General features: G+C 39.7%; 1 protein-coding gene across 3 annotated transcripts in view; it reads left to right on the top strand.

Moving 5' to 3' along the window:
- Positions 1-27,242, top strand: part of PGAP1 (post-GPI attachment to proteins inositol deacylase 1) — a 36,648-nt gene continuing 9,406 nt past the window's right edge. Inside the window, exons 1-26 of one of the 3 annotated variants that reach the window (XM_065841138.2) lie at positions 1-372; positions 2,730-2,883; positions 5,730-5,905; positions 6,533-6,704; positions 7,758-7,918; positions 10,320-10,372; positions 10,557-10,623; positions 12,068-12,173; positions 12,744-12,799; positions 12,886-12,969; positions 14,671-14,720; positions 15,607-15,658; positions 15,859-15,936; positions 16,809-16,884; positions 17,166-17,239; positions 17,315-17,366; positions 18,064-18,130; positions 18,581-18,689; positions 19,063-19,101; positions 19,723-19,816; positions 20,420-20,510; positions 20,717-20,914; positions 23,840-23,975; positions 24,311-24,361; positions 26,062-26,282; positions 26,621-26,725. In XM_065841138.2, coding sequence (XP_065697210.1) covers positions 1-372; positions 2,730-2,883; positions 5,730-5,905; positions 6,533-6,704; positions 7,758-7,918; positions 10,320-10,372; positions 10,557-10,623; positions 12,068-12,173; positions 12,744-12,799; positions 12,886-12,969; positions 14,671-14,720; positions 15,607-15,658; positions 15,859-15,936; positions 16,809-16,884; positions 17,166-17,239; positions 17,315-17,366; positions 18,064-18,130; positions 18,581-18,689; positions 19,063-19,101; positions 19,723-19,816; positions 20,420-20,510; positions 20,717-20,914; positions 23,840-23,975; positions 24,311-24,361; positions 26,062-26,282; positions 26,621-26,725 — 2,894 coding nt within the window. The remainder of the gene's footprint in view (positions 373-2,729; positions 2,884-5,729; positions 5,906-6,532; positions 6,705-7,757; positions 7,919-10,319; positions 10,373-10,556; positions 10,624-12,067; positions 12,174-12,743; positions 12,800-12,885; positions 12,970-14,670; positions 14,721-15,606; positions 15,659-15,858; positions 15,937-16,808; positions 16,885-17,165; positions 17,240-17,314; positions 17,367-18,063; positions 18,131-18,580; positions 18,690-19,062; positions 19,102-19,722; positions 19,817-20,419; positions 20,511-20,716; positions 20,915-23,839; positions 23,976-24,310; positions 24,362-26,061; positions 26,283-26,620; positions 26,726-27,242) is intronic. The other 2 variants (XM_065841141.2, XM_071811482.1) reach the window with 2 other exon arrangements.

Here is a 27,242-nt window from a genome sequence, read left to right as displayed (position 1 = left end):
ATGGCTCCCGCCCCCCGCGACATGGCGGACGGACCCTGCCCAGCCCGGGGGATCGGCAGCCGGCCCAGCCCGGACCTTCCCAAGATGGCGGCCGCCCTCCCGCTGCCGCCGGCTGCCAAGTCGCGTCGCCAGCCCGCCCCGCCTCCCGGGCGGTGCCGCTCCCCGCCCCGCCGCGCCTGTGTGCGTGGAGAGCCCGCCGCAGGACTGGGGCTCCGCTCACTCCGCGCCGCGATGGGGCGGGCGAGCTGGCTGCCCGCGCTCTTCTACGGGGCGCTGGCGGCGCTGCTGCTGCTGGGGGTGCGGGACGTGTTGTTCCTCTACGAGGAGAACCGGTGCAGCATGACCTACATGTACGAGTACCCCGAGTACCTGGTGAGTGCGGCGGCGGGAGGCGCTGAGGGAGCGGCGGGCGGTGTAACAGGTGGGAGGGAGCCCGGCGGCCTTGAGGCGCCGATGGGTGTGTGAGGCGCTGCCTCGGCCGGCTCCTTCCCGCCTCTGCCGCGCTGAAGGGAGGAAAACAGCCCCGAGTAAAGAGGAGACGCCTCGCAGGCTGTTCCCGGAACTTTGGGGTCAGCCCGCTGGCTGAGGCAGGCCCTGCAGAACGGCAAGCTGGAAATGGGATTTAAAAAAAAAGAGTTTTGGTTTGAGGGGTTGATGCGTTTTGTAAAATGCGCTGCTTTGGCTGCGTCATTCGGTGCACCTTGGATTCCTGTAGGAGTTGTCTACCTGTGAAGTGATGAGGTGGTTCACACTGCGACCTGTACAAAGGAAAATGAGTGGAAAAGCTTCTGATTGTCTAACCTGTAGTTCTGGTAAAACCGGCCAAAAGCTCATCCAAGCAAAGGAAGAGGCCAGGCCAAGTCTTTTGACCATGCTCTTAGTGCCTGGGAGCTTCAGTCCTTTCTGTGAGTTTACAGATTGCAAAGCAACTAATGTGTCGAAAAAGTGAATAACTGACATTCATATACAAGTGTCTTTCTCAAGCTAGAGAGTGGTTGTGCAAAGTCTTCTTGGTGAGCTTTGTCCCACAGTTTATGGCAGGACTTGTAAATGCGCCTGCAGTCCCTCTTGCTTTGCTAACCAAGCCTTTTAGAAACCTCTTTGAAGCCCTCTTGGAAAACCTCAAATCAGTTTGAGAGAGAGGGCTGCCAATGGAACTGCTGTTTTCCAGGCGAGATATGGCTTAATAGTGAGAGGATGTAAATATGTGAGTATATGTAGGTTCATAACTAGTGCTGTATGCAGCTGTTAGAAAACAATTTCTCTTTTTTAGTAGTAGTTCTTACTACAGGATTTTCAGTTCTATTAAAAGCATAATTTCGTGGCTCCTTAAACATTCATTTAGCGTTATCTAGGATATAATCCACGCTGGAAAAAATATTAAGTATCCTAAATAATATTCTGAAGTAGGTTGCAAGCTGGCTTGCATAGTAAAGAATATCTTAAAATGAAACCTTAGTACCTAAATTGGTAATGAAGCAGGAAGTGAATTTTTGTATCTATTAACCTTAATTTTCTAATCTTGGCATAGTCCTGTTAACCTACAGAAGAAAACCTTGCCATAGCTGCAAGGGTTGTTAGGTCAGTGCTGTAAGACATGATTGTTTAAGCAGCTATAAATGCATAAATACTACATGGTAAGTTTTCAGATCTCCCAGCAGCCAAAACCCACTTCAGCTTCAATCTGAAGCCAACCGGCTGAAACGTACCAGCCAAAAATCTGTGTGATGTTGTTGGAGGTTGCCTGAAATTCTCGTCTGCCGCTACACATCCTTTGTATTTACTCATTATGTCAGGACTTAAATTCTAAGCATCTTCAGGCAATGTTGTGCTGGTAAGAGGCGTGAGGCTTGAGAGTCAGCAGCAGTTCCGTGCAGGAGATGCAAGTGGCCACTGGCTGTATTGCCCTCAGAATTTCTGTTCCCTGAAATATCACTTTTACTGTGTGAAAAACACTACGAGGGGGGTAGAAAGTATTAATTTGTCCGGGTTTGCTAAGGCATTATACTTCTCAAATACGTCTTTATTGTTGGAGGTGTTGTCTGTGTAATTGTTAATGTCTTTGTAATGCTGGTGTTGGTAGGAAACCACAAGGTAGGAATTTTGGGTGGGAGAAACCTGTCCTCCCTTCCAGCTTTATCATGTTACAAACCAAGTTAGTTGTGAGGGCTTTTTCACATAAGCCCAATTTCTTTAGGAAGCAGGGTGAAAAATGAAGCCTACAGCAACATTGTAAAAAGTTACTGTAGTTCATTACAACCAATTATGTAACTGATATTTTGGGAATTCAGAATTTAAAACTACCATCATGGAAGATGAACGTCTCTTTTCTTTTGGAATTAAGTGTTCTCTTTTTGCTGTAATATTTGAGCACCATGATTTGCAGAAAAAAACCACAATATTTTGGTAGTGCAATTCTCGTGGATTGTGTAGGTTTTCGCTTTCAATATTGATGCAAAGAAGGTCCTTAAAAGTTGGGTTTTGACGTGATTATTTTTTCTTTCCCCTGTAGTATAAGACATAGTAATACCTATTTAAACAAAAACTTGATTCTTTATTTTCAATTTTTTTTAAAGCAAAACCCAGTTTTTCATTTTGTATGCTTTAGACTGTAAGTTAAACCAATACATAAACCATAAGCCAGACTTAAATTACCAAATAGCCACTGCATTTTCTCTTTTGCAACAATATAGATGACTTAATTACTTTCTTTTAAACTTTTGCGACAGAAAATAAAATTACCGAAGAAGACAACCAGACGATACCCAGCATATGAGCTGTATCTCTATGGAGAAGGGAACTATGCAGAAGAAAATAAAAATCTCCTGTTGACGGGAATTCCAATTCTCTTTCTTCCCGGGAATGCTGGCAGTTACAAGCAAGGTAAGTTATTAGGTGTGTGACAAAGAGCTCTCAGATTTCTGCATTACTTAACGGCAAGAAGTTTTCTGTTTGAAATAACATCAACAAAACAGTTGATCATATTATGGTGTAGATATCCTTGTTAGTCTGTGGTTGAAAGACTTAATTTTTGTTCAAAATCTGTTGTAGAGTTGAGAGATAATATTTTTCTGGGGTAAGACTTACTTTTGGAAGCCAGAAACAGTGTGGTTTGTGCCGTGCTGTGGCAGCTCTGCACTATTGCGGTGGTTTTGATTGCAGACTTCTAGTTGGTTTTGATTTGCATGACGGTTAATGCAGTTATACCAAGTAAAACAAGACCTGAATTTGGTTAGGAAGAACTGAACCAGCGACTATCTGTGATGTGACGTTATTGCATGCTATTTAGAAATAAGCATCAGCTTGTGGTTTGCCCTGTATCTCCATTGTTTCTTACCTCTTGATGCAGTAGCGTTTTTTCCATAGCATCATCTTCCCACTTTACACAGAACCAGCTTTTCTTTTCCAGATCATTGCCTCTAATGCTTCTAGGCTTCACATGAAAAGAAGGGATAGTTTTAAAGCATTCTTGTAGCTCATTGTAAATACTGAAGTCAGTGGTTTGATGAGCACGAAGTATTGTGTTTATTCAAGTATCTGGTATTCCTTCCAGGCTGGGTTTGGCAGACCGCTATTTTTGTTCTCTAAAATGGGCTTCGAAACAGTTTCTCTCATGATTTTAGCAAAATTGATGTGTGTGTATGGGGAAAACCACCACAGAATCCCAGAATGTCAGGGATTGGAAGGGACCTCAAAAGCTCATCCAGTACAGTCCCCCGCCGGAGCAGGAACACCCAGCTGAGGTTCCACAGGAAGGTGTCCAGGCGGGTTTGAATGTCTGCAGAGAAGGAGACTCCACAACCTCCCTGGGCAGCCTGGGCCACTGTTCTGTCACCCTTACTGAGAAGAAGTTTCTTCTCAAACTTAAGTGGAACCTTTTGTGTTCCAGTTTGAACCCATTTCCCCTTGTCCTATCACTGGTTGTCAGCTAGAAGAGCCTGGCTCCATCCTCGTGACACTCACCCTTTATGTATCTGTAAACATTACTGAGGTCACCCCTCAGTCTCCTCCAAGCTCCAGAGCCCCAGCTCCCTCAGCCTTTCCTCACATGGGAGATGCTCCACTCCCTTCAGCATCTTTGCTGCCCTGCGCTGGACTCTCTCCAGCAGTTCCCTGTCCTTCTGGAACTGAGGGGCCACAACTGGACACAATATTCCAGCCTAAACCCTGATCTCTTACTGTGGTAATTTTTCCTTGTATTTGCACTGAACTGGAAGGCTAACTCGTCAGATTTCAGAGAACTTTTACAAAATTATTTTCTTTGAGAACATACCTGCTTCACATACAACAGAGAAAAATAGATTATCAACTCATGCTTTCAGAAAACCCATCCAGCTTGTCAGACTCAATAACATCCGAAGAGAGTTATGAACGTAATGATGACAGATACCATACAATCTTTTGTAATTGTGCGTAAACTATTGCAAATCTTCCATGAATTAATGCTGCCTCTAAAAACCCGGCAGTACATCACTGTGCAGGAAATACAATGGTACTTTCAGGGTATGTTAGGAATCAAAAGGAAGTAGATGAAGAAAAACTTAAACTAGATGAGTAGAAGTACTAGGTGCCGTGGATATAATGTGCCAATGGAGATCAGTAAATATTTATTATGTACTTAGAGAAATTGATTTAGGGAAACTGGCAACAAGCCGTATGTTCATTTTTCAAAATCTTTGTTAAAATAAGTTGTTCCGCCTTAAAGTAGTGGCTCAGAATAGTTTTTGCTTTATTATGGAATTTATGAAAATTGGTGTTCCGTTCAGAATTTATTGTGGGATAACACATTTTACTTCTGATACCTAGATGGGCAGAGAAGGTGTTGTCATTGTTATTTTCATACTTGTTTTAGATATATTCATATTTGCTGAGCGATGAAGACAGAGGTACTAATGCTGCCTTTGCTGGATTTGTTATTGTGAGGTGTTACAGGCACTTTTGAAACACGTTAAATCATCATCTTTCATGGCCACTAAAATGAACCTTTAGAAATGCACAAAATTCAGACTCTAAGTAAAAGATGTTGTTCTAGTTTAATTGCTGGGAATGAACCTGAGATTGTGAGCATTGAGATCCTGAGTTCTGTTTAGGAAACTGTCACACACTTGCCTTGTGATCTTTGGCAACATTCTTGTTCCTTTTACCATGGCTTCTGAGGTATAAAGTGGTGATATTTATCTTGTAAATACTTTTTAGGTCTTTTCAAATAGTTTCAAAGGTGTTCTTACTGCTTATTAGGTTTAAGACAGCCTAGCAGCAGCAATGCCTCTAGAGCTGGAGTCAAGAGCACTTGTTCTGTCACCTTGTCCTGGTGGCATTAAAAAGGTGCAAATGAGATGACAAAAGCAACCTTCAGGTAGAGGAACATAATCCTTGATTTTATATCTGTCTGTCTTTATCAGAGAGATTCTTATAAAAATAGGAAATAATTATTTCTTTTCTCTTTTTACAATTTGGTTCTGACAGTGACTTTCTGATTCTTTTCCTCTCATTATTTATATCTTCAAATCTGTTTTTGTAATACAAGTGTGATTGCATGTTAGGAAAAGGCTTATTTGCTTTTGGATGTCTTTTCATCATTTTTTTACTTTTATAAGTGATTTGAGATGGACAGTGGATTGAAGATAACATTTGTTTCTTAATATATGGTATATTTGTGTTTGCTTACCAATGACAGTAATAGGCAGTGACTGCTAGACTGTTCTAATTGATGTGGTTTCTTTTCCTAGTACGTTCTCTTGGCTCCATTGCACTTAGAAAAGCAGAAGATATTGACTTCAAGTATCACTTTAATTTCTTCAGTGTCAACTTTAATGAGGAGTTGGTTGCATTGTACGGTGGTAGTCTGCAAAGACAGACCAAGTTTGTGCATGAATGCATAAAAGTAATTCTTAAGCTGTACAGGGTAAGTAGTGACGTGCCGAATAACATACTTGCATTTTGGAATGGAATTCTGGGCTGCCTTTTCTGCTGAGAAACTGAAGAATGACGAAGAAGGGAGGGGGACTTTACAATGTGTGGAGATAATCGAATGTGATAGTAGTGCAATAGGGAAATGCTACTCTTTAATAGGTTTCTAATGCTTGTGACAATCCCAGAGCACTGGTGTTAGGTTTTATTTTGTGTTTCTAAATAAATACTTCGCTGCACAATGTATGCTTTTTTTGGTAGTGGAGATGTAAAATTTCCCTAGCTTATTAAAATATTAATATAGCATCACCTTACAGCCACTTTTCTCTAGGAAAGTTCTTTGGTAGCCAATGTCCATAAAAGTTTGAGAAATTAAAATAAGATGAAGTTTCCTATGCTTATACACCTATATAATATTGCCTTTTGAGCTGCAAACTTCAAGTTAATAATGATTTTTGAGGTAGCAATGAAATTTATATTCATTTGATAAGCTTTTTGATACTAGTCATATTATCATCCTTGAGAGGACGTAAGTTTATCTGGGGTGGGGGTTGAAGTACAACTGATAACCGTGTTTCAGTGTCAAATCTATTTTTATGTATCTAATTGCTTTTTGCTTAAGGATCGAGAATTTGCACCAACCAGCGTTGCAATAGTAGGTCATTCCATGGGTGGTCTCGTTGCAAGAGCATTGCTTACTCTGAAGAATTTTAAGCCTGAACTTATAAACCTCCTCATTACACAAGCCACGCCTCACATTGCACCTGTAATGCCTTTAGACAAATACCTTACTGGTAAGTATTGCAGGTTATCTAATTACGTTGTGTTTCTTTGATTCTCTCAAGCATTAATTGGTGAGATTCTTGCAAATCAACAGCAAATTGTGCTGGTTTCCTTAGTGTAATTAATCTATTCCTTTGTTACTCAGGTGGTTGGTTGGGAGCGCTAGAACACTGAGAGAAGGTGTTATGTAAAATGGGTTATGTGGACTGGAGCTCTCAATAATTCGTAATTTTAGTAAGTTGAAGAGCATGTTGCTAAATTTATAAGCTCCCCAGGGAATGACATTTTTTCTTTCTTCTTTTATAAGTCTTGACCTTGGTAATGGCTTTCTTTGTCAAATCAATTGCCTAAGTAGAGTTGCTATTTAATGCTTGTCACGCCCAAAGGTTGGGGGGGTGAGAATATTGAATATAGATATAATTATATATTTTATAGTAAATATTTACACAAAAGACAGATTGTATTTCCTGCTTACCTGAATAACCGTGGCATAAAAATGAATTATAATCATTATGCGTACGCTATAGACTTCTTGAAAAGCTAGATTTGACTAAACTATGCTGATGAAATACGTGCTCAGCGCTAATTGTGCTGCTACATGGAGATGTAGAGTGGATTGGTGAAGGAAAGGGAATAGACGTTTATTCTCATTATTCTCTGTGGCACCTGAGAGGAACAGATTCTCTTTAGCTGCCAAGTTTGATTTATTGTGCTTGTATGAATTCTCCGTTGTACAATTGATTGCAAGGCAATGTGTCTTCCCTGCTGACTGTTTCTGGACTGTGGCTGTCCTTAAAATAAACCTGTGGTTTGCTACTTAAGTGATATATATGCTCAGCTGATATAGAAAGTGGAAGTTTATTTGTCTTTCCTAACTGGTCCTTCCTTGGGGTTCAAAAATACTTTTCCTTCATTATATGAATCAAAAGTGAGAACTGGAGCTTGAAGGCCTCGAGGGGGCTTACCAAAACTTTTAGTTAAATGTTTCTGTAGCTTTTCTCTGTATCAAATAGACTAATGGAGAAATTGTGATTGATTTTAATAGTTAATTTATTATTTTGTAGATTTTTATACAGCTGTAAATGATCACTGGATTCTAAAGGCCCAAGATTTAAGAAATTTAACTACCCTTTCGGTGGCGGGAGGATTCAGAGATTACCAAGTTCGTTCAGGACTGGCTTTTCTACCAAGACTGAGTCAACATGACAGTGCCTTATCTGTTGTGGTAAAAAACCAAACTTTTTTTTGGTTTTGCGTGGAGCTATGTTAGATAGCTATTTATGTAATGTATGTATCTGTGTCTAATTATAATCTATATGTGCAGCATAGTACAACTAAATATGAAAATACTACATGTGAAAACACAGTGTAGATAGTGTATGGTTATAAAGCCATCAATAGTTGAAATAGCAGAAATGAGTGGCCTCTGGAAAAGCGTGCGCTGGGTTGGATTTGAGTCACCTGGCACTTGGTACTGTTTCTTCTCACTACATTCCTGCACCTTTTTAGTTTCAGAACTCGAGTTACAGAATCCCAGAATGTCAGGGGTTGGAAGGGGCCTCAAAAGCTCATCCAGTACAGTCCCCCCGCTGGAGCAGGAACACCCAGCTGAGGTTCCACAGGAAGGTGTCCAGGCGGGTTTGAATGTCTGCAGAGAAGGAGACTCCACAACCTCCCTGGGCAGCCTGGGCCACTGTTCTGTCACCCTTACTGAGAAGAAGTTTCTTCTCAAACTTAAGTGGAACCTTTTGTGTTCCAGTTTGAACCCATTTCCCCTTGTCCTATCATTGGTTGTCAGCTAGAAGAGCCTGGCTCCATCCTCGTGACACTCACCCTTTATGTATCTGTAAACATTAATGAGGTCACCCTCAGTCTCCTCCAAGCTCCAGAGCGCCAGCTCCCTCAGCCTTTCCTCACACGGGAGATGCTCCGCTCCCTTGAGCATCTTTGTTGCCCTGCGCTGGACTTTCTCCAGCAGTTCCTTGTCCTTCTGGAACTGAGGGGCCACAACTGGACACAATATTCCAGGTGTGGTCTCACCGGGGCAGAGTAGAGGGGCAGGAGAACCTCTCTGACCTACTGACCACCCGCTTCTAACCCACCCCAGGTACCATTGGCCTTCCTGGCCACAGGGTCCCAGTGCTCACTCACGGTCATCCTGCTGTCCACCAGGACCCCCAAGTCCTTTTCCCCTACACTGTTCTCTAATAGGTCATTCCCCAACTTACACTGGAACCTGGGGTTTTTTCTGCCCAGATGACAGACTCTACACTTGCCCTTGTTATATTTCATTAGATTTTTCCCCACCCAACTCTCCAGCCTGTCCAGGTGTCTGGATGGCAGCACAGCCTCTGCCGTGTCAGCCACTGCTCCCAGCTTGGTGTCATCAGCAAACTTGCTGACAGTCACTCTATTCCCTCATCCAAATAATTGATGAATATATTGAACAATACAGGCCCCAGTACTGACCCCTGAGGCACTGCACTAGATCCAGGCCTCCCACTGGACTCTGCCCCACTGACCATGACTCTCTGGCTTCTTCCCTTCAGCCAGTTCCCAGTCCACCTCACTACCCGGTCATCCAGACCGCACTCCCTCAGTTTAGCTGTGAGGATGCTGTGGGAGACTGTGTCAAATGCCTTATTCAAGTCAAGGCAGATCACATCCACCGCTCTGCCATCATCCATCGATCTTGTTATGTCCTCACAAAAGTCAATTAGCTTGGTCAAGCATGACTTCCCCTTGATGAAGCCATGTTGACTGCCCCTAATGGCCCAAGTTTTATTTTCCTGCATTTTTACCGGAGAAGTGTATGTGCAGGCTGGACCCTTCTTCTTATATTTATTGTTTTAAAAAAAAAAAACTAGGAATAGAAAGGATCTGCTGGATCATCATGCCCAACCTTCTGCTTTTGCAGGCATCTATCTCCCTCCAAATTTAATCAAGCAATATCATAAAAGTAGTTAGGTTTGTCATTCCATCCCCATGCCATCAGCCTGTTCTCAACATGGAAGAAGCTGGAAAACACTTCTCAGCAGGAAGAAAATTTGTAATTTCCAACTTCCTTTTACAGCTTTTAAACGTTTTTTCTGACATCAGCTTGAAGTGTTATCTGAAATAGTTGTTATTCCCAATCCATTTTACAGAAAGCTGTCTATAAATATCTCAGCGCTGGTTCTGCTAGACTAAGAAGATTAACTGTATTCCCTTTGTCCTAGTAACCCTGCTCTGCATCTGCTCTACTTTCATTTCTCTTTGAGTGTTGATGACCAGAGTTTTGGGAGAGATCTCATGTAGTGGTACCAGTTCTTTCTCATCTCTCTTGTGTCTTTTTTCCTTTATGGGTTTTGGGGTTTTTGGTTTGTTTTGTGGGTTGTATTGTTGTGGTTTTGTTTTTATTTTATTTTCCCGGCTGTAATGCAGTAATAATTCATAGCTTACTTGAATTGAGTTTTACAAGTGTTTCAGCACTTACAGAGTTTTTGACTACAGAATTCATTCTCTAGTACCCTAGTCCCTGACACCAATAATTGAGAAAATTTGTTTAGATAAGCGGGGAAAGCTTGCTTAGAATTTTAAAATGTTGAATACTAATAAAATCTTAACTTTTTTCCTTCCGCAAACAGAGCTCAGCGGTGCCTAGAGCTTGGGCCTCAACAGACCATCTCTCTATAGTGTGGTAAGCTAATGGAACAAAGGTTAATTGACTCACTGTACATCCTTCTGTTCTCTGCTGTTATCACATACAGGAATTTAACTTCAGCATAATAATATGATGACGATGATGATGATGTATTTTCTGATCATTTTTATTCCCTGGATATTGCCTTTTGAGATTTAGTTTTACTTATTTTGTTTTCTAGGTGCAAAGAATTGATCCTGGCTACCATTAGAGCTTTTTTTGATCTTATAGATGAAGACACAAGACAGGTTTGTATATGTGATCTCCTTTATATCACACGTTCTTCATCCATCCCATAATACTTAATCAGGACCAATATCACCCTATTACACAGAAAACTCCTTTTTGATTTTTCGAAGTCATGCTGAGAAAATTGTTGCTCTTTTGTACCACTCTCAGCATCAAAAATTTCTTCCCATGGCTTTGTGTTGTTTGACCAATGTGTCAGAAATAATTAGGTGTGAAGTCAGTTTTTATTATTGACTGCTTGGTGCTTTGTAACTGTGTTGTGAACTAAGCTTTTCTTCGATAATGCAGCAATTTTAGCTGACCTTGCACCAGGATAAAGACATTTTGCTAGCTGTGTAGCTTTGGATGTGACCTCTCCATGCGTTTTCTACTCACGTTTTTGCACTAGTATATAATAGAGTGAAAAACTGTGGTAGTTTAACTGGGATATAGTACTTCTTGAACTTTCCCATGTGTCATCATAGTGGCCAGCACATATTTGTGGTGTTCTTTTGCAAACAGCACTTATGAAACCAGGACGCAAGTAAAATACTAGCGTATTTGTTTACTTCCAGCTACTGTTATTTATTGTTTTTCTAGATAAATATCCTGCATCTTCCTTTTTGAAAACTGTTGGAGAAATCTCCCATTGTGCTCTGTTCTCTTTCTGAAATGTTATGCAACAATAAGCATGTATTGGAATTGAGATCCAAGAGGTTGAAAAGATGGAAGAGGAAGGTTTCCAGGTGTTCTTTTTGAGGCTGTTTGGGGCAGACTTCTCTAGTTTCTTAGGTGTACTCACTTCAATGTGTGATTTAGAGAGACAAAAAGGGGGTACATTTTTTCTGGAGTTCACTGGCAGCGTGTGGAAGGATAGAACTTTTCTGAAATCACTTACGTTGGACACAATTTTGAAAAGCTGAATAGACAAAAATAAGTCCTGGAAATGTGATTTTTGAAATGAAAACCCTAACCAACCAACCAAATGACAAACCCCAAACAAACACCAAAAAAACCCACAGGCCCAAACAAAAGCAAATCCCAGTGTAGCTCTACAGCTTTGGTTGCTTGAAATATCAAGATACGATGTAGTAAGCTGGATTTTGGACCTCAGACTAGTAAATATAAATGTGATAGTTTTTCCTAAACTTTGACATAAATGTGTCACTTCAGGAAAAATGTGTGTGTATATAAAGTAGGTTTAATAGAATGGTTTCCTTGTGTTTGAAGAATAGGCAAGGATATAAAACTGCTAATAGTTTTAGCTATGTTTTATAACGTGACTTTCTGCATTGCAGTGATTGACTATTGATGGCACTTTATTTATTCAGATAATTGAATTTAGAACATAATGTGTACCATGTCTTCTAATAATCTCTTATGCTTTCTGTCACCCATGTGACATCATGTGATGATTGTAAATCACACAAATTGATAACATTTGGCAATGTTCTCTTTTTGTAGATAACTGAGGATCCAAAGAAGAGGATGTCTGTACTGAATCACCACTTTGTGAGACACCCTGCAAAGATATTTGAGGAAAATCCTGAAGCTTTTACAGAACTCACAGGTATGCGGCAGTTTCCTTTTGAACGGGATTCTTGCATGACAGTTTGCAGTGTTTGTGTCTCTGATCTCTTTGTTACTCTGTGTTGTTCTTTTTCTGCAGACATACCTTTAAACACCTATTGTTTTCTTGTATGTGTTACTCACTACTTCATCAATGACTTGCTTCTACACAAGTTTCTGTATTAGTTTTCTTAAAAGACTGACAAGAGCAAAGATTCGGGCTCTTTCTAATGTTGCCTCAGCTTTAATCAGCCACCCTTAATTACATTAGTATCATTCAGTTTCTTATTTATTTTGTTGCCTTGAGAGCTTTGTTTCAAGATCCATAGGGTTTTTATTTCACAGTTAATATGCAGTAATTGGACCCTAGGGTTTTGCTGTTTCCTGTGTAACTGATAACTGTTGTGTGTAATTCTAAGCAGCAGCAATCCTGAGTGCGATTAAAGCTTATAAAGTTTACAAGTGCTTACAGATAAGAGGTCAGACCTTGGCCGCAGGTAAAGGGTATGATTTTTGGAGATAAGGATGATAGTTCCTGTAGTGTGGCGTATAAAAACATATTTATTTTTAGGAGCTTACACATGGATTACAGTCAAAGCATCGAAATGGACTTACTCAGTTTACAATGTAAGTAACATTTTTTTCCTGATTGTGTTTTTCGGCCTTTTTTTTTCTGCCCCTCACAAGTATTTTTTTCCCCTCTCTCTTTTAAGGATTCTGACGGGAAATATTTCACATTTCCTCTTGCAAGCCACAGAAAATCATCCAGTCATGTTTACTGTGAAAACAGTATGTTGGTGAGAAAATACTACTTTAATGTCTGGAGCTTGTTTATAAAATTGTGTTGTTTTAGTTTAGATTTGCTGCAGTTTTAAGACAGTTTAACAAACACTTCTTGAAATCACTGACATCCTTATATTTACAGCCAAGTATGTTGTAATAGATATACTTCTTTTAGTGTGTCACACTTAGTGTCCAAAGTCTGAAACCTTCAATGCCACCTGAGTGTTTTATTTCTGACTCTGTTCTGGTTAGCCCTAGATTACTTTGTCCTTTAATTTAGTACCAGTGTGTATTGAGGATTTTGAATGAAGGAATTATTGTTAATGCTGCCAGGATTCAGCTGTATGTCTAATTTGGGAAAGCTCTTTTATAGGTTTGCTTTCCTATAATAAAATTTGAATGAGCCTGAAAGGCTACAGAGATGTTCCCCTAAGCAGTGGAAGCTAATAGAAGCCATGTGAGACAACAGCACCTTCCCACTTGTCTCCTATTGAGAGAAGAGACGATAATGTGCATTTCTTGAATTTTTAGCTCGAGACACAAAAATTCAACCAAAATGTGTTTGAAATATTTTTCAAATTCTTTTTTGGCAAACTGGAGATGGATAAATATGCTTTTCAGAATGATGTGGTTTTAGATTAGTGGCAAGAAAATTGAGATGCTTTGCTGATCCATCCTGCCTGTCCCTGTTGCTGCTCCGCCCTCTCCCAAAGAAGAGGTTCATTCCGCCGTTGTGAAAAAAGATTGTATATTCCCAGTGCTTTTGTAATTGTCCTTCCCAGTAGCACTTTCAATATTGACACATTGTTGTGGTCTTAGTTGTGCTTTAATAGGGTAATTTTGCCTTTGTTATAATATCTTAAAGACAGGACAAGTGCTGCTTGAGGGGCAGGAATTACAGAACAGTGCCTGAGATATTTGCATCATGGTGCTATCGCTTCAGAACACTTAAATTCTCAGGGAGGGGAGAATCTGAAGTATTCCCCAACTACTTTGGATAATACCTTGAAGCATTTATTTTAGTTAGTAAAGATTAGAAAATTGAATCTTGCATCATATGTAAGGCAGATATTTTTTTGAAGAGAAACAATGAAAGTCTGTTTGCTTAACCTTGTATCTGTTTTTAGAAAATGTATTGATTCATCGCCAGAAAAGATGGCAAATGGAAGTTATTTGAAATGGTTCCTAGAAACCACCACCTTTCACTCTTAGGCTTCATCTTTCCGTCCTTGTAATTGTAATTCCAATATTATGATATCAGACTTTTAACGGAGGATATCACTTGCTGTTAACAGAACAGGACTTCATTGTGAAATGGAGAAGAAAAAGTTGGTGGATGTCTTTCGTTATAAATAACAGAGGAAATCTGAGAGTCGCTGTTTATAGCATCATCTTTGCTTTTTACATTTCAGCATTTGACATTTTTCTGAGAGATTGGTCACTCTAGTGATAGCTACTGCAGAGACACTTAAGAGAAAAGGAGTGAGATGGAGTTTTTTTCTCTTTAATAAGGTCATTGCACCAAGGACCTGCTGTCAGAGGATTTTTAGAAGGGTTGCTGACATCTGGTGTACTGAAACAGCTTATAGACATTTTGGAGAAGATTATCAGCATTAACTCCTGCGTTGTTTGTAGTAAAGATTTGCTTTTTTTTAGTGTATTTATAAATACATTCACATATAACTAATGTACTGTTTCATGGTATTGATTTACAGGACACAAGTAGCTGGATTTATGGCTGTCTGAACAGTAATTCATCAATGTGGTGAGTATAAACAGTTCCTGTTCTCTATTCAAATGGATCTTGTGAGACTACATTTGAATTTAAAGCATATGAAATATCCTTCTCCCTAGGAAGGGATTGGGAAGGCAAGTAAAATTCTTACTGTGAATAATTCATGCACATCAAGAAAGCAGGCGAGAATAGGTTTTCTCCAAATTACTGCGTGAACGTAGAATAAAATAACTGAATTTTTTTCTTCTTTAAGCTGTATTTGTGACTTTCATAGCGGTGAAAAGTCACTCCTGTTGCTCTCTTGCAGACAATACTGCTGCCTAAAACCTCCTCTAATAATAATAACAGTGGATTTCCTGTGGACTGCGTGTCCCGAGTCAGTGTAACACTATTTAAAAAACCAGGAGTATCCTGATATTCTAAAAATCATAACTTAAAATGACTGAATGTGTTGCAGTTCAGTGTGTTAAGTACACACCATTTTAGAACTGGTGCAAGCTCTGTGGCAATTAACAATGTTTTTGTTTGATATGGTAAGTTTTAGATGTTCCCATAGGAAAAATTGATACTCTTGATGTTTAAAAGATGCTAGAAAAATTGTGTGTTAATTCACTGCCACTCCTGTTTTAGCTCATTAAGAGTTTTCATTATGTGTCTGAAGTGGCATGGCTAATAACTGCTCAGTGCTGTGTGTATGACAAAGCTAGACCTGCGCTTAATTTTTGCAGTATCTGAAATGATTACGGTTTGATAAATTACCTTGGTAGCTAACTGCAGTAGAGCCAGACTTGTTCTCAATTTAAAATCACATGAATCAATGTAGAGAGGGAGAAAAGCCAGTCTGTTAATCCACTGCCGGGATGTAGTGACTGCATAATGAGTATGTCCATCCTTTAATGTTGACGAATTTTTACAGCCTGGAAGCTACTGATTTATCCTGGAGAGCTGAGTTACTTCCGACCACCAAGGTGAGTATTGTACATGACTTGTAGGAGGGTGAGGTGGTTACATATCAAAGGAGAAGGATCCGTTCTGTTCACAGCGTTGAAACACACAGTTGTATTCCAGAGGAAAGGGACAAGAGGGGGACATCTGGGAGCTGGCCCGGGGCACACTCAAGGGTATATTCAATGATGGCTTTTCTGGTTCTTTCTTTCTTTTTTTTTAGGTTGTAATACTGAAACTTCAGGACTATCCTTCTTTGTCCCACATTGTCATTCAGGTGCCACCCACAACTGGCAATAAGGTAAAAAAAAAAAAGGCAGAAATTGCTTGCTTAGTGTGTTTATAGCTTTCAGATGCTATGATGGAAGGAAAAGGAAGTGTATTAAATAGTTACTTGGAGAAACAATAAACTCAAGGCCCCTCAGGATCCCAGTAAGGGGAACCCTTGCAGTGAATCTCAGCAGACTTTGGATTACGCAACTGGGCCTGGCAGGCCCATCTAGTTTGACTTGAAAATGGCAGAACACTGAACTGGAATTTAAAGTCTAAATAGATCAGACATGCCTTTCTGCAACACAAGTACAGTCTCTGTGGTATAGTCATGATGTAAGAACTTATTCACAGCTGAAGGGATTACAATGCTCGTCTATGAGTGTATCTTCAGATAGTTGTGACAGAGACATCTTGCAGTTAAATTAGTAATATATGGCATTCTGGATAAGCAAAGACAGATAAGAGATCACCTGTGAAATGTTACCTGCTACACTGCAGTACAGAGTTAAATCCTGGAGACTACTTGTATAAAGTAAACAAATACTGGATTTACAGTGGGATGGGAAATAATTTTCAAGTGAACTAAATACTTACTAGAGATGGTGCAACTCATACCTGCTGGATGCTTCGCTTTGCTTTTGAATGATTAAACTTCAGGAGACAAACTAAGGATTCTTTTTGCTTAGGAGATTGTATCCAGAGTAGACAAGTCACTCTCCTTTGCAACACCTCCCCAAAAAAAGAGATGTAGCTGAGAAGGAGGGATGTGAACAGGATTCTAGTTGTTGTAAGCTATTTGAATAGCTTTTTGGACACTGTTGCAAATGTGTGAGAGCAAAGTGCAAAGGCTTTATCGTCTTGTGCTCGGTTTAGATTTGTATTTAATATCCTGAATTGCAGTATACTTTGGACTGTGAATTCTTCCAAGAGGATTCCAGAACAGAACAGCTTCCTGTAACACATATTTTTTCATTTGGTAAGTATAGCTTGTTACTTTTGGGAAAAAAAAAATAGAAAACTAATATTACCAACATTTGGATAATAAATTTGTCTAGAAATTCCAATGGTCAGGGGAGTTTTTTGGGGGTTGTTTTTGCTAAAGGTAACACTGCTTTTGTTAGTAACAGACAAATAAGAAATGTGGGGGTTTTGGCAATCAGATATAGAAGCATAAATATCCTTAAAAAAATAATCTGAAGATGTAGTGAGTTATCAAATAATTTTATCTAATGTGTGAAAATAATACATCCTTTACAGGGCTTTCTTCAAGCAAAATTGTATTAAATTCAACTGGCTTACTTTATAATGTACAACTCCAGCACTTTACCCAAGTAAGAACACTACTTGATTTTTGAAGCTAATGTAACCGTTGTTTGGAGAACATGATTTCTTTTTCTATGTTGTAGATATATCAAGCATTCAAAATTCATGTAGAGAGCCACTGCCAGTCACTCAAAGGTAAAAATAAGTCTTCTAAAAGTATAAATTTATAAAACAAAGCTTGTTGAAAATTCCCAAGACTGAAGTTGGTGGAAACAAGAGTCCACTCATGTAATGTGCAGGACTGTTACAATCTGCTCGGATGTCTCTGCTAATACCTCTCACTTGCCACTTTTTGCTAAGGACAACTGAAGGAAAATGTGGAGGTAGTCCTCAGATGTTTGGTTTTTGTACTTCCCAGCAAAGGGAAGTTCAACTTTCAGGAGGATATTCTGCATTATGGCAGGAGTTTTTCTCTGGAGTAGCACATTTGGCTAGGATTTTTATTTGTTAATTATGGGACTCAAATGTGAATGTTGAGCTACATGAGCCTAAACAGAATGGGTTGCTAAAGGACTTTGTTTCCAAAAAAGAAAAGTCATGGATTTAGTATCTTGAGTTTACAGCTGTGTCTTAAAAACCAGGGGTTTTCTCATAACTGTCCTGCCTTTAAACCTTGATTTCTTCCTGTCTGTTCTGTAACAGCATGTGTTAAAAAACGTCGTTTTTATTCCATATTAACTACAGTCATGTGCATTGCAGTGCCAATTGCCCAGGGATACTGTATAGGGATCTACATGCCACTTTTGTTTTACTTGCGTTTTAGTTTTTGGGGACAGTTGCCACATCGTGTTCTTAATTAATTTTGTCTTTATTTAATTATCTTCTATTTCAGAAAGGAAACCTAATGTTTACAGACTTCATATACCCTGGTCACATGAAGACTCAATAATTGTAGCAAAGTAAGGACTTTAACAATTATAATTTGATATGTTTTTGAAGAATGTTTGCATCCTGTTGTGGTGAAATTCCTGATATGAGACAGTTTCATCCATCTTAAGTGTTTGGCTTCCGCATCTCTTCCTCATTTATCTTTCTGCTGTTGTTCACAAAGTTGTTTTGACTTTTCCTTAGAATAAGAATTTGTATAAGTTGTTTGCTTAATAGTTCTCACTAATTTGCTTGTCTGCTTTTATAAGTACTGTTCCTCCGGTAGTTCAGAGGACAGGGGATTAAGAATGTTACGTAGTTCTTTGCAACAGGAGAAACGAGTTCATTGTACCATTTTAGTCATAGCTTGCGGTGACACTTGGTGTCCTAGTTCTGCTTTGTGTGTGCTTGTCAAAGACTAAGGCATGTTTGGCTTTTTCTGATTATAAGGACAACGATTACCAATTAAGTTGCTGTTTCAGAGTTCCATCTCTTACTGAGATTTCTGCAAAACTGCACGTTGCTCGACCTCAAAATGACAGCAGGGTTCCAGAGCTAAATATTTACTCTTCCTCAGACTGTCAGTATGAAGTGAGTAATGCACATTTATTTTATAGCTATTTTGCATTGCTGTATAATTTTTGTATAATTCGGTCTTTAAAAACATAGCTAATTAATCAAAAAAAATACTAAGCAAATCTAAAGGGTGGTCTGTTTGGCCTTTTTTAAGATGTAGTGCATGTTAAAAATACTTTGCAACAGCAGAAGTAATGTTGAAAATTGAACTTTCATTTCTGAGAACAACTTTAAAGCAATTGTTTTTAAAAAGTCAGTAACAAACTTTTGTACATTTTAGTTATGGGACTGCTGTATTCTAATACTTAAATTGGCTTCTTAAAAATGAAAGACTTTTTATATATGCTTACAGTTGTATAAAATAATAAAATATTTGTTTTTTATCGAGGTAATTCTACAGACGTCACTTACGCAGATTCTTGGGCAAGTAAGAAAACCTTCTAGTCCTAGATTGGTTTTTATGTCCATAGCACCCACAGCAGTTTTCCCGTCTTCCGTTCTCTCCTCTGGCTCTTCATATTCCACCCTGATGCCGAGAGGAACACTATGGAATGATCATTGAAAACCTTGGCACTTGTGTATTAATCAGATATCTCGTCATGACTTGGGACAGTGGAAGCCAATTAAAACACGGGTGAAATTGCTTCCAAAAATTCTTTACCCAAAACCATATGTGACTATATGAAGGTTTTGCTTGGAAAGTGGCCTTTTAATTTTTTAATTTATTTTACTGAAACATCATTAACATGCTGCTGTATTCTTTTAATGCTTTTCTTGACTGGAAATAATGCATTCATTAAGAATTTGGTCATTTATCAAAACACTTTTGATTAGCTATTTACAAGAGATCTGAGTATTTTCCACATGTAACGTTAATTGCTGCTGGTGGTTATCAAATACTTATGCATCAAAAGAAGAAACTATTTGAATCTTACAAGATGGATTTTCCAGTTACATTATTGTGCCAGCTTAATGATAATATTTGTGTGTATTTTAAATATTTTTATATATGTAAATTAGAAGTTATCCTTATATCCTCGTCTTTCAGATAATAAGGTTCCATGCTGGTGCTCTTCCTGCCTATGTTGTTTCTAATATTCTTCTTACTTATGGAGGACAGTTGAGCACATGGATATCAACAGGTAGCTTTCTATAATTTTTTTTTAATCCAATTTCTGTTGAAATACTACTTGTGAATTTTTTAAGCCAGGTGTCATTGAACTTGTGCAGGTACTTGGATTTATGCTCTTGAGTTTTGATGTGGGTAGTGTGGTAGCAGAATATTTCCTTGTTGTTCTATTCTTCACTTCCTTCTTTGAGAATGATTGATGTTATGCAACATCTTAGAATTAATAGAAGTCTACCTAAAATACATCTAAAAGTTAAAAATATATTGTTAATATGCATAAGCACTTTATTTCTTGCATGCGGATGAGTTTTGCAGACTAACTTTTAGACATATCTTCAGACAAAAAGGCATTTTGTTTAAATTCAGATGGTGTTTATAATAAACTCTCTACTCTTTCTAGAAGCTTTTCTGACCTATTACCTGAATATGAGTGATCCATCAATTAAGGGCCTTGCTGATGAAGTATGCTGACTTACTGGACTGTTACAAGACAGGGGTGTCTTACTTTAAAGTGAACTTTGAAACCTTTGTCTGAATTTGCTTTTTGTTGTGGATTTTCTGTGTTAAAGTTCATGACAAAATAATAACTGTAAATGCTTTCTGTTCTTGATTCTAGGCCAGTGTCCAGACTTGACCCTTGAACTAGTTAGGACAGCTAAACCCTACAAAGTAGAACCTCTTATAAGCATCGTTGTGTTTCTGCAGGGGTGAGTTTGCATATCTTAGCTATTTATGTACAACAGTTTCCTAACCAGAAGTTTCAGTAAAGCTGTGGGTTATTTTATCCATAGTCGTTGCGAGCACTTGACTGTGATTTCCGTTGAAAGGCTGTAGTAGGAGGCTTAGTTGATATATATCATTCTGTAATGGCGATTGGAAGTGATAAGTAATACTGCTTTCATGTTTTTGGCAGGTTTAACTGGTTTAGAGAAATGTGGGAATCGCTGTCGCTGCCAGAGGTGGATGCAGCTGCACCGAGTAGTCAGGACACGTGGTTCCCCCTGGCGTCCCTGATTCTCTTTCTTTTTGGGACAGGCATTGCCTACTGGAGTGGAGTATTTTTCTCTATATCTCTGAGACTCTTCTCTTCATTATGGTTCACTCTGATTAGGTAAAACAACATTATGCTGTATAATTATGCTCTTTTAGATGGCTGTGACCCTATCAGTTTTTTCTGTTTGATTCAGTGTGAATGCTTGGGCAGACCAAATTCTGCAATATAAATGGTTTAGGCTTCTCAGTTTGTCAGCGTTAAGTACTAATGAAGTATGACGCTTGCCTTGTGTTCCTTATTCCACGTCTCTGAAAGGGAACAGAAATGGCTTTCTTGTTTCCTTTGCCAGCTGTTGTGAAGCTTTTAGGTTTGTTTTTGAGAAAGGTTCTTGGGGAGAAGAAAGCACCTTGACTGTTCCCTTTTCAGCAGCTCAAAAAATGTATGTATATATTTAAATAAGAGAATATAAGCATTGCAATAGTTGGTATTATTCATCTTGGTTAAACTGCATTGAAGAATTTAAACAGGTTTGTAAAACAAAAACTTCTTGGATGTTAATTTCCCCCTACAAGACTGATTAATTTTATAGATTTAGGAACACTGGAATGTTTTTCACTTGTAGAGATGAGTATTCAAATATGAAAGGGGTTTTTAAAAAAGCAAGGAAGATAACAGGATTTTGAAGGAGTAAATGAGTAAATTGGGTAAGATGCTTAGCTATTTTAATGGTTGGACTGTTCTCATGCTGATAACAGTCCTCAGCTAGATTTGAGCCAGCTCTCTGTCTCCAGAAAGTTGGTTGGGATGCTCTTTACTCAGAAAATAGCCAGTAAATGGATATTTAAAAATCCATCCCTGGTCTTATTCTACCAAATATCAGATGTTGTATCAGCTATGTCTTCTCAACAGTCTTTTTTTTATTATTATTTACAGTGGGTGCTCAGAAACTTTAGTATTAGTTTTTAAGTGATGAAGTGATGAACTTCAAAGTTTGGAAACTACACTTAGTAAAATTTAAAGGGGTTTAGCTCCATTAATACTCTTTTCATTAGCACATTTTATTTCCTGCAAGCACTGAGAATGTCTTGGGCAGAGGCAGGAAAATCACAGAATCCCAGAATGTTAGGGGTTGGAAGGGACCTCAAAAGCTCATCCAGTGCAATCCCCCCATGGAGCAGGAACACCCAGCTGAGGTTCCACAGGAAGGTGTCCAGGCGGGTTTGAATGTCTGCAGAGAAGGAGACTCCACAACCTCCCCGGGCAGCCTGGGCCAGGCTCTGCCACTCTCACCAGGAAGAAGTTTCTTCTCAAGTTGAAGTGGAACCTTTTGTGTTCCAGTTTGAACCCATTGCCCCTTGTCCTACCACTGGTTGTCACCGAGAAGAGCCTGGCTCCATCCTCCTGACACTCCCCCTTTCCATATTGATCCCCATGAATGAGTCACCCCTCAGTCTCCTCTTCTCCAGCTCCAGAGCCCCAGCTCCCTCAGCCTTTCCTCACACAGGAGATGCTCCACTCCCTTCAGCATCTTTGTTGCCCTGCGCTGGACTCTCTCCAGCAGTTCCCTGTCCTTCTGGAACTGAGGGACCACAACTGGATACAATATTCCAGATGTGGTCTCCCCAGGGCAGAGTAGAGGGGCAGGAGAACCTCTCTGACCTACTGACCAGCCCCTTCTAATCCACCCCCTGTGCCATTGGCCTTCCTGGCCACAAGTGCCCAGTGCTGGCTCATGGTCATCCTGCTGTCCCTAGGACCCCCAGGTCCCTTTCCCCTATGCTGCTCTCTAATAGGTCATTCCCCAACTTATACTGGAACCTGGGGTTGTTCCTGCCCAGATGACAGACTCTACACTTGCCCTTATTACATTTCTTTACGTTTTTCCCTGCCCAACTCTCCAGCCTGTCCAGGTCTCTGGATAGCAGCACAGCCTCTGGTGTTTCAGCCACTGCTCCCAGCTTGGTGTCATCAGCAAACTTGCTGACAGTCACTCTATTCCCTCATCCAAATCATTGATGAATGTATTGAACGATACAGGCCCCAGTACTGACCCTTGAGGCACTGCACTAGATCCAGGCCTCCCACTGGACTCTGCCCCATTGACCACAACTCTCTGGCTTCTTCCCTTCAGCCAGTTCCCAGTCCACCTCACTACCCGGTCATCCAGACCGCACTCCCTCAGTTTAGCTGTGAGGATGCTGTTGGAAACTGTCAAATGCCTTACTCAAGTCAAGGTAGACCACGTCCACCGCTCTGCCATCATCCATCCATCTTGTTATGTCCTCATAAAAGTCAATGAAGTTGGTCAAGCATGACTCCCCCTTGGTGAAGCCATGTTGACTACCCCTAATGACCCTCTTATCCCTGAGATGGCACCAAGGATAATCAGATTTTGTGTGCCTGCCTGTAAGTCAGCCAGTTCACTTCAAAATTCTAGTGCCTTATACAGGCTGTGATCTCATCCTGAATTTATCGATGAAAAAAGTTTTCATAAATCTCTCTGAAGTAGATAGTATTGACTTTTGCTCAGTGTTCTGAAATGATCTGATAATGGCCAGCAGCAAAGAATTTGTCTGTGGAATTCTTTGTTCTTGCCGACTAGCCTTCTTTTCGTGGTTATTCTCCACATTTGTTGCAAAGGCTTTTAAAATTGTGTTTTCCAAACAATGCTTTTTCTGTTTTCAGTGTCTGTTTTACTACTGACACGTCCCATGAATGTGCAAGAAGTACTGACCTTTTCATAGTTGTGTTGCACTTGCTCCCACTCTGTTCCCCTCGTCACACCTCAGCTCATCTTTGCAGTTTCAGTTTCATACTCATATCTTAGTTCTATCAGCTAGAATCCAGAAACTTCAGCCTTTGTGTGTTTCTCGGACTGAGCAAGGAGAAATTCCTGTCTGGGAAGAATGTACAATTGTGTTTAATCAATATTCAGGAGCGATTTGTTCTTTCCAGTCATTCACAAAACAGATATAGTCTTTGATCACTGTAGTTATGATGTTGTTACAAGAGTATAACAGCAGTTTTGTCTCTTTTTTTTAGACCTACTGTACTTCGAAGAGATACCAAGTTGCTGACACCCAGAGGACTCTGTGGGGTGTTATCTCTTGCTTTGGTCAGCTGGACCACTTGTGGTGCATTTGCTATAGTCATTATTTACCTTCAGTACTGGTTTAAGGTACTGAAAGGCCAAAAATGTGTCATTTATAACTGAATTCAAAATTTTGTATGCTTTGCATTAACCCCATGTTAAAAGCAAAAAATACAAGTTACCATTTTTCATACTTAAATGTTATTATTCGCATATTTGAAATAATACGTCTTTTTTGAACTTACCAGACTCTAACAATCTTGTAATCTTTAGAATGATTTTGTTCTTCTGACAATGTTTCTTACAAAAGAAAGGTACAGTCCCATATGTCCACTATAATCACTGTCCACTATCATTTTCTCATATACTGCAGCTTTTGTGTAAAGAAACATTACTAAAAAATTAAACTGTCTGTGTTACAGGTTATAAAACTACATGTGAATGTAAGAGCAGAGCAAAACATACTTAATGGGGTAAGTGTTTTCCAGTTCAAAACTGTGACCGAAAGCTGTTTGGCAAACCTATGCATTATGAATTGTTATTGACTTGGTAGCACGAGGTTGTGCTGTGATGAGCGGATGGCTGTAGTTTAATTATTGTCTGCATGAGGCAAAAGAAAAGCCAGGACATGAGAAGCCTTTTCATCACATATGACTGTTACATTCGCTCTTCAAGATCACTGCAGTGTTAACTTGTCTGAGGGGTATGTTTAAGAAGAAAAGTGAGTCTCTGAACAATAGTTTTTTGTCTAAATTCTGGTATTTGACTATGCATGCCTTATCTGAAGAAATAAACTTAATTTCTAGATAATAATCTATACTACAGGTAAATCTATACTACAGTTGCATTGCCTCCTGTATCTTTTCCTCTATCTTTTCATCTCTCATTTTCACCCAGATGCTTTATTAGTCGTTTTATTCTGTTCTTTCTCCATGCAGGAGCTCCATTTTTTATCACTGCATCAGCGTCAGGGCATCTCCACTCTCTGTTCTTTTCTTACAAAGATTTATAAATTATTGGTGTAAGAGAATTTTCTGGTTAAATCTAGATGCTTTAAAATTCAACTACTGAACTTTGCTTTTGATGGCATTTTGAGAGATAATTTCCAAGTTTTTTTGCTAAATCAGAGCTGGTGTGATACTGTTGTGATAGTTTTTTCCCTCCTCCACCATGGGTTCTTACAGGCATGTGCATTTTTATTACCTTTGTATCATGGAGGCACCCCGAGTTTAGTTTAAGGGACAACAGGGTCCAAAACAAGTTCTATTAAACCGGTGAGAAACAGGGTTTTAGCACTCCAAAAGTGACTTGAATAGAGGTTCGGGTATCAGTTGAGGAAATTATTAAGGGGCAGCAACTAATCCAACAGGAGTTCCACAGTGTGCATGCACGTGGCTTCACCAAAACAATGCCGGAGCCGTCCCTGAGTCCGGGAAGAGTCCACACTTGCCTGAAGATGGTGTGGGATTATTTTAAAGGGATACGCGTACTCATAGTGAGTACGGAAAGTGTACACTCGCGATTCTGCAAGGGTAAATTTATAATACACTCGCAATCCTGCGAGGGGAAATACAGGTGCAAATATGCACAGAATATTACACGTGCTTGTGTGGAAGCATGGGAGGAAAATACACTCGCTCATATTGAGCACAGGAAGTATGCGTGCAAATGTGCACGGAAGGTACGAATACATGTGCAAATGTGCACGGAAAGTAGATACACTCACAATCGTGCAAGGGTTAATTTTACTCACACACGTGGTGGCAGGGCAAGTGGAGTCTCTGTCCCAGCGGTGGTGGGGGAGGCGGTGGCTCAGCTCGTAACTCCATGAAGTTGCACGCAAGGGGCACATCTCGACGAGAAGCCCATTTTTTTATAGCCTGATCAGATCTGACTGGCACTCCAGAAGCTTCTCTGCACCCCCACCCTGGCTGTGGGCTGCCCCTGAAGCTTCCAGACATCCCCCACACTGACCGCGGGTGCCCAGCGGCTCCCTGGCGCCTGGGCACTCCCTTCTCCTAATGGCCCTGGCCAGCGGGCCCTGGGGTCAAACAAAAGAAGCTGTTGGCCTCAAGCAGCAGAGAGAGGGGAAGATGTGTCTACTCCTTCCATATCGAAGGAAGGGGGAGAGAGGATGGTTTGCATTCTGTCACACTCTGTCTTTTATTTTCAGGATTCAGACCACTCAAAAGAAACTTCACAGAACTCCAGTAATGACACAGTCAAAAACCAGAGTTCGATCGACTGTACTTCAAAAGCAACACAGTCTCTTCCCAACAGTACAACCGCTGAAGCTGTTAACAATCTTAAGATGCATGTTACCATTCTCAATTTATTCACATGGATTATGCTGCTCAACTTGCCATCTTTAATTTATTGGTTAAAAAATCTCAGGTAACTTCTTAAATTGCCAGTAAGGTGGAAGAATATGCAACTTTGAAGATAATGTAAAGAGTCAAACATTTTCCATTTTTACTATTAGCTACTTACAGTATCAAAGACTTCTGTTAATTGTAACTGTTTCTTCTATGCAGTCTGGTTTATAAGTAGGTGTTAAGTGGTCAGTGATATGCTGAAGGAAGTGATGCTTCACAAAGGATTTAAAATCAGGCTGTGATGCCATATATATTTCATGTATGTTTGTTGTTATCAGCACACACTTGTTCCCAACTTGAATGTTATTTGGTAGCCTCGTTTAGCAAGTAACACCCTTTCTAATCCATTTTTTGCAGGTACAGCGTTAGCCTTGATCCTGATCCATGTAGATCTACAGCTATTATCCTCATATGCATTTTGGAAATTCTCATTAATTCAAATATTTCTGAACTGAAATCAAGGTACTGTAGCTTAATCCTTAGTTGTTGTTTTCCTGCTTCTTACTACTTCCATTTGCGTGGTGAAACTTAATTTATGCTGCACAGACATGTAATTGTTCAGCCTACACAGAGATCCATAAACTCGTATAGTTAAAGACTGGGTGAAATGCATGCAAGGTACCTGTGATTCAGGTAAGTGGAGAAAGTAATTGGTATTTACTACATGGACTATCACAACAATCAGTTGCATAAAGACTTCTTTAACTGAAACTTTTTCATTCACAATTCATTGAATCCTTCCAAATGGTACAGAATCTTAGTATATGTATCAATTATTGTCAGGAAGTTACAAGGAAAAGAGAATTCTAAACCATTATAGCTCTGCTCTTGTAATTCCCCCTTATTGGGCACAAGTGTGGAAATGTTACATGCTTTCCAACTGGGTTAACAAGTTTTGGGTGCTGGGCTTTGCTGCCATTTCTAGTTCTAATATAGAATTAGTGCCTTGTGAAAGACAACAAATAATATAACCAGTGTA

Source organism: Patagioenas fasciata, chromosome 7 (genome assembly GCF_037038585.1).
Source record: "Patagioenas fasciata isolate bPatFas1 chromosome 7, bPatFas1.hap1, whole genome shotgun sequence".
NCBI lineage: Eukaryota > Metazoa > Chordata > Aves > Columbiformes > Columbidae > Patagioenas > Patagioenas fasciata.
The sequence above is the reverse complement of the archived record's forward strand: the minus strand, read 5'-3'. Positions and strand labels throughout refer to the sequence as shown.